We start from the raw sequence: 11,363 nt of genomic DNA, 5'->3' as shown, positions 1-11,363 counted from the left end.
ACTCGCTCCCTATGGGCCGAAGTCCAGACCAGATCTGGCCAATGCACAGTCTGGCCAATGCCAGGCGAAAGAAATAGGACATTAGCGAGGCGTTGTGAGCTTGTAGATCAGCTATTTTCACAATGCCTCAACTCCTACAATTCCAAGCGCTTATCAGGGTGGGGGGTCCCCTGTTCAAATATGATTCCTTTGGGGGGTCCCCAGTTCAAATATGATTATTTAGGAGGGTCATGACCTGAAAAGGTTGATAACCCCGGCATTCCACATTTTGGTGGCAGAGCAGTAGAATGAGAACTTTCCCATGTTTGTTCTACATTAGGGTGGAACCAGATCATGGTCACTCCTAGCCTGGTAAACCCTCCCTCCGGAAATCTCATTTCTACTGGAATCAAATAGAAATGAGATTTCCGGAGGGAGGGTTTACCAGGCTAGGTCACTCCCTCTAGTGCAGGTTTTTTTTTAACGTTTTCCAGGCCAAGGACCCCCTAATAGAGAGAGAGAGATGAAGCAGGGAACCTCACTAAATTATTGTATAAAACTGTGTTGCAGATTAAACGTTTTCATAGATTTCATAGATAGCTTCATAGACTTGTTTGACAGCACTGTCATCAGTGTATGTTGGATTCATGTGTATTTTCTGACCTTTAACCACTAAAACCGTCAATACTTAGTAAACTTGACCTTTCACTCTGTACTTAGTCTTCTCTTTTCCCTCTACACTAAACCTCTTTGCCAATAATAGCCGATCTACAAGCACACAAGTGTGCTCTTTGGCGGACCCCCTGTAGTAACTCTGAGGACCCCTTAGGGGTTCCGGGGACCCCCCTGTTGAAGACCTCTGCTCTAGTGTTGTGGACACTGTGGGTGTCACTCACTTTGCTTCCTGTCACCTGACCCCTCCCCCCTCCTCCACAGAGCCTAATTAAATCAATCAGGCACAGGTGTGTGGCCATCAATTACCCTCCTGCTTTAGGGCCTCAGCCTCCAGCACAACAATTCATTTCAGAACAAACACTCAACACTCCTCCAGCTAAGCTTCACACATTTATCAGCATCCAATCGATGAGATTTTAAAGAATTGTTGCTGCTCGTTTGGCCTGGAACTGTTGAGAGTCACTGGTGAATTAATTCTAACTTCAGATCCAGGAGCAAATTTGTTTGCTCTAGTTTCCTGTTTAGCTGTTGTTTTTAAGCCTGTTTATGGTGTGTTTTTAAAGTAAAAAAAAATTATAATATCGGTGATTCTCCAACCTTTATAGAACTGTAGTAGTGTGTAGATATAGTGAGTCTTGCAGTGTGGTGTGTGTGTGTGTTCAGCTTTAGTGTAAGCTTTAGTGTAAGCTTTAGTGTGCGGTGCTCGTGGCCAAACATGAAGGAAGAGATTGCAGCTGCAGTGTTCTTTGTGACTCGGCTGGCCAAGCGGTACGGCAGTCTGGACAACGACGGAAGGGACCGACTGGCCGCCACGCTCACCTCGGTTCTGTTTGAGAAGTACAAGGAGCACTGGGACCCAGAGGCTCCCAGCCGAGGACAGGCCTACAGGTGAGTGGAGTACAGACCCGTTAAGCTCCTTCAATCCGGGAAAAGTATCCGTCATTTTAGATTTGAGCTATAACCATTATTTTATACTTTGGCTAGTCAAAAATAGCTGTTTTTGAAAAGTCTCAAACATTTGTGCAAATCTTTGAATACATATACTTTTTTGAAACAACATTTTTAACTAAAGTCTTTGCTTCTGGGGGTCCCTGGAGCAACATATATTGATGGGGATCGGTGTCCAAAAACATACTTTTGGGGGTCTGTGACATGAAAAAGTTTGAGAACCACTGATTTAACAACATGCGTTAAAAAATAATTTCTTTGGCTATTTTTTAATAGCCAAAGAAATCTAAAATGACAGACACGTTCCGGGATAATTGAATGGGCTAGGGGCCCTCCAGGGGTCGTAGCACTTGTCTTGACATTAGATAGCAAGTTATGTAAACAGTTGCCAGGTTCATTTGATCAGTTTTTCTTGCTATTGTACTGTTTAGACTGATGATATCTAGACATATAGACTGAGGTTTATCTATGATCCTAGATTACTATTTCTATGCATTTGATGTATTACCTTGTGTTTTCCTTGCTTACTGTAGATTGCTCTGGATTAAAGGAGTAGTTCACCCCAAAAATGACTTATTTTCTATCAATTTCACACCCCGATCTTGTTTTTGTCACATTACTAAGCCAGTAATTTGATACCGGCGAGACCGCCGGTCTTCAAATTATTGGCTTAGGAATAAGTCAAAAACAAAATCTCCATGAATTCAATGCTTCATAGGGTGTGTAATTGATAGGAAATCATTTTTTTTTTGGGTGAACTACTCCTTTAAGAGCGTACCGCTAAATGCCTACATCGTAACTTTAAGTGGTTAAGCACCTGGTATTGTTTTTTTATTGTTTAGGTGTCTGCGTATGAACAGAATGCAGCACAGAGACTCTGTGTTGGAGCAGGCCTGCATCAGAAGCATGGTGCGCTACGAGGACCTGGGCCTGCCTGGAGAGCTCACCCTGTGGGTGGACCCTGGAGAGGTGTCCTGCAGGTCAGTGCTTCTCGTGTCAAGGACCCCCAAGATTATTTGTATTTGACTGGACCCAGTTGGCGCCAATGATTTGCCACTTTTGTCATGAAACTTTTGCCGTTCAAATGTGCGGCCAAGTGGTGTTTGTGGGTGTATAACAGGTTTTTGAGCAGGCCTGACTCTAGACCTGTGGGTCGGGACCCCCACATGATTTTTGGGGGGTCCCCAGATGACTGTAAAGTGACAATTTAAGACCTTTTTAATACCTCTAAAGCAAAAATAAAAAGATCATTACTGCATCAAAAGATATCAACAAACTATTGTGAAAATAGCCGATCTACAAGCTCACAACGCCTCGCAAACGCGAGTGAGCTTTTAGATCTGCTATTTTCACAATATTTATCTGTGGAACCGAGTCAAGCGAAATTGAATGCCTCAACTCCTACAATCCAAGTGCTTATCAGGCTGGGGGATCCCCAGTTCAAATATGATTATTTTGGGAGGTCCCCAGTTCAAATATGATAATTCTGGGAGGTACCCAGTTAAAATATGATTATTTTGGGGGGTCCCCAGTTCAAAAATGATGGTTTTAGGGGGTCGCAGGCTTAAACGGTTGAGAACCACCGCTCTAGACTGTCCACTGTCTCTGGTGCTCTACAGGTATGGCGAGCGCACCGACCCGATCTGCGTCTCCGTGGTGGAAAACAGCAGCAGCCGTCGGCGGGCAGACAGCGAGTTCTCCCGCCGCATCCAGAACGCCGTGGACCGCGCCTTCCTGGACGTCCCGTCAGGAGGAGGGTCGTCCGACGAGGAGGACGGCAGCAGCAGGGACACCAGTCTGATCAGCAGCGCCGGTAGCAGCAGCAGTGGAGCCAGCGGGGGGAGTCTGTCTCCTCCACGATCCTCCCTGCCCTCCAGACCAGCTAAGCCCCAAACCATCCAAACCATCCCCACCGTCAGCAACCCCAACAGTGTTTACAAGGTAGGTCTGGTCTGGGGGGGGGGGAACTATAGAAACCTAGATAACTCATTGGCCGCTGCAGTTCAGTTCCTGTATGCGTGGCCGCCATATTCGGGAAGGCACGCTGCCACTCAAAGTGACTACTGGCCAATCACAGCGCGTCTTTTCTGGGACTTGTCAGAATGTAGTTGTATAAACATAATCCCGTTTATACAACTAGATTCTGCCAAGTTTTCACTTTGAGCGGCAGTTTGCCGTCCCATAAATGGTGCCTGCAGATACAGACGCCCCGGAGTCGGAGGAGGCGTCTACTTGTATGTCTATGTGGGACTCTGTGTAGTACGGGGGTCTTCTACATTTTTCAGGCCAAGGACCCCTTAGCTGAGAGGGAGATAAAGCAGGGACCCCACTACATATTGTATAAAATGTGTGTGTCAGATTAAAGATTTTCATTAGATTTCATAGACTTGCTTCATCCATCAGTGTTAGATACATGTTAATGTGTATTGTCAGACATAACTTGACTTTTGGCTCTGTACTTGGTCTGCTCTATTTCCCCCTACACCAAACTTCTTTAGAGAAAATAGCATATCTAAGGCTAGGTTGAGGGTTTGGGGGGGTCCCCAGTTCAACTATTTTATTTTGGGGGCGGGGTTTGCGGGCTGAAAAGGTTGAGAACCACTGTGCTAAACTTCTGATCAATTAATCTGCACTCTAGTAAAACTGCCTCTCTGTTTCCTCACCTCAGATCACCGAGTTTTCGGCCGGAGCCCCTCAGTCCTGGGTGGCGTACCCCAAGAGGAAGGCCTTTCCTGGGGAGGGGTTCCCGCCTCACCCCCCTCCTCCTCCTGCATTTGGGGGCGGCGGCCAAGGCCAGAGCTCCTCCCATTTTGCTCCCCACCAGCAGCACCACCAGGGCTCCTTCAGGCCCTACGTCCGGCCCAGCTTCATCTTCTCCGGCCCGCGCGTCGACAAATACCACTGGGTCAGCAAGAGCCGCTCCTGAAGAGAAAGGGCCGTTGTCTTGTTTTTTTCCTGGACTTTTGAAAACGGATATGGGTGATTTTTCATTGTTCAGGTGACATGGCAAAGGTTAGCAAAAAATAGCAGATGTACAAGCTCACAGCGAGCCACTTCGTGGTGCGCTGTGAGCTTGTACGTCTGCTATTTTTGAAATTTCTTGTCAAATATCAAACCCCGTCATTTTGAGAAGATTCCTCCATTAATTCCCAAAAATTGCAGATCTACAAGCTTGCGCTGCAAGCTTGTATATCTGCTATTTTCTTAATGGCAAGGTTGTTCATCTGCTATTTTTGAAATTTCTTGAAAAATACCGAAAACCCCCGTCATTGTGAAAAGATTCCTCAACAACAAAAAAAACTAAGTAACTTCGCTTTCAGGATATTTATATAATGCAGTGTATATATAGGTGTATTTATGTAGTGTTTTTTTTTCTTGGTATAAAAGTCCACCCTTTATTTAAAAAAAAGAAACGGAAATAATTAAAATATGACAAGCATTAGGGGTCCATAAACGTTTATATATTTTAAGTTATGTTTGATTTGCATGTTGAAATTATTGGTTTAAAAGTATAATGCTGCGTAAGCATTTTTTAACAATGATATTAGTAAGTTGGTATGTATTTTTAAATGAAGCCTCTCTTCTAAATGTGTTTTTTTTAAACTTTAAACTAACATTGAATGAATGTGTGATTGATGTTAATAAAGTAACAGAGCACTCATCTTGAAAAACATGTGTTTGTCTTTGTTTCTCATGGTTTGAGTTTAATGTTGAAATATAGCAGACGTACAAGCTTGCAATGCCTCGCAGTGCGAGGCGTTGTGAGCTTGTAGATCTCCTATATTTTTTTTTGCTAAAGTTCTCCTCAGAAAAGGGATGCTGGGGTTAATGTAAAAAAACATGGCACAAAGATTTGGCAGCCCACCTGTAGTAACTCTGAGGACCCCCTGTTGAAGGCCGTAGCACTTGCCCTAGCCTTGACGACCTTGCAGTCTTATGCAAAGGTTTAAATGTAATATAGATAGCATGTTACGTAGACAGATGCCAGGTTCATTTGTAGACCTGGCATCCTACTGTTTCAATGTACAGATTTATTTTGGGATATTCTACTGTTTAGACTGATAGGTTCTTGGTTTACATATGATCCTAGATTACTATTTCAATGCATTTGCTATATTTGCCTCGTGTTCTCCTTGCTTACTATAAATCACACTGGATTGAGAGCATCTGCTAAACTGAAGTCCCAAAAACAAGTGTTTATGGACTGCACTTAGATTGCCTGGGATTTGCATGTTGTATGAGCTAGAAAATAAATGTGTTGTTGCACTAAGATATCAATGGTATTAACAGTGTTGCACCCTCTCCAGTTAAAAGGCTCACCAGAGACCACACCAAGGGAATTTGATTATTTTATTGGATACTTAACACAGAACAAACACCATACTCGAAGGAGTCGTTCACTCAAAAAATTACTTATTTTCTATCAATTAGGCTACACCCCATGAAGCCTTGAATTCATGGAGTTTCTTTTTTTTCGCTGCCTTCGAAGTCAATAATTTGATGACTGCCGGAGACTCTGCCGGTGATTAACATTATTGGCTCAGGAAGGCGACAAAAACAAATCATGAATTCAAGGCTTCATGGGGTGCATAAATGATAGATTGATTTTGATTTTTTTTGGGTGAACTACTCCTTTAAAGGACAACTTAGTTTTTTTTTACAACCAAGGTTTGTTTTAGCTTGTAATTAAAGTAAATAAAAGATGAGTGTTCATTGTTTTGATTGATTTCTTTGATGTGCCAGATGTGAGTTATTGGGGGCTAGAAGAGCTACTGTAAATAATAATAAAATTGCCGGGTTATTGTGTAAAAAAATACATATTTAGCCACCTGCCCGAATGCCCCCGCCCACTGTAAAAAAGATCGGGAAAATTGCTAAAACTATAGAAAGCAGTAAATGAAAAAAATGTAACACTCATCTTTTATTTACTTTAACAAGCTAAAACAAACCTTGGTTGTAAAAAAAACAAAGTTGTCCTTTAAAACAATGAAAATAATCCAAACAAAGGGGGCGGAAGGTCCTGGCCAACCAGAACCTTGAATACTTTATTATAGTCAGACGTTTAAAACAGCACTGAGGTAACAGTCAGACATCAAGGCTAAAAGGATAACACAAAAAGGTCCTGGGGCCTTGTTTCCATTGTGGTCCTATGTATTCAATTCATCAACATAGCATAAAAAATGTACACTAATACATGTCATCAGCAAATACAAACACTACTATGTACAAAAGAGAAAAAGGCAAAACGACAGCAGTGAATGACACCTCCTTTATATGGGAATTTACATTTACCTCTCCTGATAGATGATTTTTCAGGCCAATTTAGAAAGAAAGCATACACATGATACACATCTGTTACTGAATGGGGAGGGGAAGCCACCCCATTGGGTAGTCGGAGCCAATGCTTCCCCATAACCTGCCATGGGGAAGCACTTGTAGATCTGAAAATAGCCGATCTATAAGCTCACAACGCGTCGCATCGCGACGCGGTGTGAGCTTGTAGATCGGCTATTTTCAAATAGCCGACGCATAATGTATAGGTTTAAAGTGCTCATGTGGCCTAGGTCGCTTCTTGTAGGCTTGTTTTCCTAGACCTAGGTTCCTTATTTCTCACAAAACACTGGAAGCACCCATTGGAGAGAGAGGGATGAGAACACAGAGAGAGAGAGAGAGAGAGAGAGAGAGAGAGAGAGAGAGAGACGTACCCGATTCATCAGATGAGTGTATGAATGTTGCCATTTCTCTTGCATTGTTAAAGGAGTAGTTCACCCAAAAAAACTTTTTTTCAATCGATTATTCACCCCATGGAGACTTGAATTCAATCCTAAGCCAATAATTTCATTATTAATTAATCATTTCATTTAATCCCAAAGGAGACTCTTGGTGTCTCCTACCGGAACCTCTGCCGGTCACCAAATTATTCGCTTAGGAATGCGGGAAAAAAAAGAAGAAAAAAAATCCATGAATTCAAGTCTCTATGACTAATCGATAGAAAAAGTCATTTTGGGGGTGAAGTATCCCTTTGATAACAACCGTTACAAACACACGTCTGCTTTGGTAAAACAAGCATCTCTCAGACCGGCTGCCGGCTGCTACAGGAGGACAGGATGTCACAGACCTGAATCGCATACCGGAGAGGAAGTAGGGGGGCGTGGCCAGTAAAATTGTCTATAAATGATCAAACTATCTTTAGTAGTGTGTGTAAATATGAACAGTCCATCCACAGAGGATGATGAGATGCTGTGGGAGTGGTTGTGTTGGCAGTGGAGTCAGTGATTGGATGATGAGACGTGTGGGAGTGGTTGTGTTGGCTGTGGAGTCAGTGATTGGATGATGAGATGTTGTGGGAGTGGTTGTGTTGGCAGTGGAGTCAGTGATTGGATGATGAGACGGTGTGGGAGTGGTTGTGTTGGCAGTGGAGTCAGTGATTGGCTGCTGTATTAGAACAATCAATGAACAACACTGCCTACACACCAACCCCAAATGCACAACGCCACTGTTTCCCAAAAAGCTTCAGTTTCATAGTGTTGTATAGTGAAACATTTCTCCAGTTCTCTCTCCTGATTGGTTGGTTATTTTCTGTTATGGAAGAGCTGGAGAGACGGGTAGACTACTGTTACTGAACAAACAGTATGTTACGATGTATTATTATTATTAACATAACATAGATATATTTAACACCTATTTTAACATACATAAAACAAAACATCACTTACAGTTGGTTATACAGTACCTTTGATACCAGGACCCTGTTGCTGTCCTTTTGCATTAAAACATAGATGGGATTGCACTGGGCTTAAAGTGATAGTTCACCCGAAAAATGTGATGACCAGTGGACCGGTACGCAGTGGTTCCGGTAGGAGACACAAAGGAGACTCTTTCCTACCGGAACCGCTCATCAAATTATTGCCTTAGGAATGCGACAAAAAAAAAAAAAAAACCTATCCCTTTAAGCCCTATTTAGTTTGTAAGTTGAATAGACCTTTGGAGACAAACATCTATATTTGTCTGATGTACATATTCCATAATCTACATAATCTATCTATCTATCTATCTATCTATCTATCTATCTATCGATCGATCTATCTATCTATCTATCTATCTATCTATCTATCTATCTATCTATCTATCTATATCTATATCTATATCTATATCTATATCTATAGCTATATCTATATCTATATCTATATATCTATCTATCTATATCTATCTAGTAATGCCTACCTGCTCTGCATGGAGATCTGCTGTTCTCTCAGGTCACTTTATTCTGACCACTGATTAGCCCTCAAGTCTGCTGGGGAAACACAACAGTCTCCCCGAGCAACTAATAATAATAATGTGTGTGTGTGTGTGTGTGTGTGTGTGTGTGTGTGTGTGTGTGTGTGTGTGTGTGTGCGTGTGTGTGTGTGTGCGTGCGTGCGTGTGTGCGTGCGTGCGTGCGTGCGTGCGTGCGTGCGTGCGTGCGTGCGTGCGTGCGCGCGTGCGTGCGTGTCATCGTGCCTAGACTTGCCCCAGACAGGCAGGTAGTTGATGTCATTGCCATGGCGATATGTCTAACAGAACTGTAGTCATACACAGTGGCAGTGGTGGTAAAAGTAATGTTTTACTTAGGTAAAATTATCAATCAGAAATATTCCGTTACAAGTAAAAGTCCGGAATTAAAAATTTACTTGGGCAAAAGTACAAACGTATTGGCATCAAAATGTACTTAAAGTAGCAAAAGTAGAAAGTACCCATTATGCAGAATGTCCCATTTCACAAGTTTTCAAATATATAGAATGTCTAAAAATTTGTCGATCTACAAGTTCTTGTAGATCGGCTATTTTCAAATGGCTGAAATGTATATAGGGCTGAAGTGGTTAATGTATGTTTTGTAATAATAATACAAATCTACAAAGTAACTAGTAACTAAAGTTTTCAAATAATTGTTGAGGCGTCAAAGTATGATATTTGCCTCTGAGATGTAGTGGGTGGAGTAGAAGTAAAAGTACTGAAAATTGGAAATACACCAGTAAAGTAAAAGATTGTACTTAAGTACAGTACTTGAGTACATGCAGTTAGTTACTTTACACCACTGCATACACAGTGGCATATAAGGCCCTGTGTGTTACGACTGAAGGGCGATTAGTTTTAGAGCCAAGGTCAGTGCCCTCAGTATTCCTGTCTAACTAACTACTCCAAAGTGAGTGACACCCACAGTCACCAGAGGGAGCGACCATGATCTGGTTCCACCCAAATATAGAACAAACATGGGAAAATTCTCATTCTACTGCTCTGTCACCAAAATGTGGAGAATGCCCTGACACCGTTTTTGGCTTTTTTGCCATCAACAAATAAAAACACATATATATGTGTTTTTATTTGTTGATGACATGTATTATTGCGTTAATGTTTTTATGCTATATTTTTTAATTGAATACACATAGGAGTACAATGGAAACAGGTCCCCAGGACTTTTTTGTGTTATCCTTTTAGCCTTAATGTCTTCTTACTGTACCCTATGCTGTTTACACTAACGTATTCAGTCAATCAATCAATCAATCAATCAATCAATCAATCAATCAATCAATCAATCAATCAATGAAAAATATATTTTAAACATATTTTTGAATGCCCATTTTTGATTAGCAGCAAGCTAGATAGATAGATTTTTTTAATTATAGCCTAGTGTCCTGCACCACAGCTACAAGACACTCACACAATTAACTGATTTTCAAATGCTTCCGCTGTACAGCCATGTGCAACATGAGCGCTGAAAAGATGCATACTGTGTAAAGCGGATGCCGTTGCCCTTCAGTCTGGCCTTCTGCCCCTTCAAAAAAGTATTTGACCTAATGCTCCGCCCACACTGCCCCGCCCACACTGCCCCGCCCACACTGCCCCGACTGATTGTACCATTTCTCCTTTGCCTCTTTCTAGTCAATATGGTTTTCAGACACCAGTCAGTTTCTTTGGAATTCTTACCCCATGTCCATCTTCTAATGAGTTCAGTGACTTAGTCCTGGGCTGAGCATGTACTTTTGACTCTATAAACATTGATAATTTGTAAATACATGTATTAAAAAATAAAACAATTAATTTAATGTAATTTCTCTAATGTTTTTGTTTGATAGCCTGTCATTTGGCTTCTGTATCTTTAAAAAAAAGTACAACCCCAAAAACCAATTGGCCTTGCCCCTAAAATGATGAAATTCCAGGCCTGATATACAGTATGACATAAATACACTATCAGTATTGTCATGTAAATGGACGTTGGGACAGCTCTATATCTGTGACCTCCCCCCTACAGTGAAGGAGGGGGGGGGGGGGGGTGACAGATGGGGGTGTTGTATTGTCACCTCTCAGCTGAAGACCACCCGCCCCTCCCCCATGCCCCTATAGTCTGGTAAACCATCCCAGTCGTGTGAATCCACACATTGTCATCATGTGTCTTCTTCTGCAGACTGGTCTGACTCTGGCCTCCTGAAGCGCTGGGTGGGCGGGCCTTTTGCAGAAACCAAACAGTGACAGAGCCAATCGGCGTCTGTCAATCACAGGGCTCCTGCAAGCGCAAGACACTGATAAGCTATTCCAGATTTTGGTTTCTGCAAAACACCCACCCAGCTAGTGGTGGGGAAAAAAACGTTTGTTTCAGTGAACGAACAATTTCGTTCATGTTCACTGCAATGATCCGTTCAAATGATCCGTTCAAATGATTCGTTCATGTCTAGTGAAAAACAACTCAACTCAACCGCACCACTGTCAAACTTTTTAATGTCAAG

At 42.2% G+C, this 11,363-nt stretch overlaps 1 protein-coding gene across 1 annotated transcript; it reads left to right on the top strand.

Moving 5' to 3' along the window:
• Positions 1-1,369: 1,369 nt before the first annotated feature.
• btg4 (B-cell translocation gene 4) lies at positions 1,370-4,528 on the top strand (the record flags this gene model as incomplete). Its single annotated transcript, XM_080435137.1, has 4 exons — positions 1,370-1,542; positions 2,445-2,582; positions 3,222-3,543; positions 4,271-4,528. 4 exons carry the CDS (start codon positions 1,370-1,372, stop codon positions 4,526-4,528), a joined length of 891 nt encoding a protein of 296 aa, XP_080291263.1.
• Positions 4,529-11,363: the final 6,835 nt, after the last annotated feature.

The sequence above is a fragment of the Gymnoscopelus braueri genome, assembly GCF_963280865.1.
Source record: "Gymnoscopelus braueri genome assembly, chromosome: 8".
Classification (NCBI taxonomy): Eukaryota; Metazoa; Chordata; class Actinopteri; order Myctophiformes; family Myctophidae; genus Gymnoscopelus; species Gymnoscopelus braueri.
This window is presented reverse-complemented; position numbering and strand designations above follow the sequence as displayed.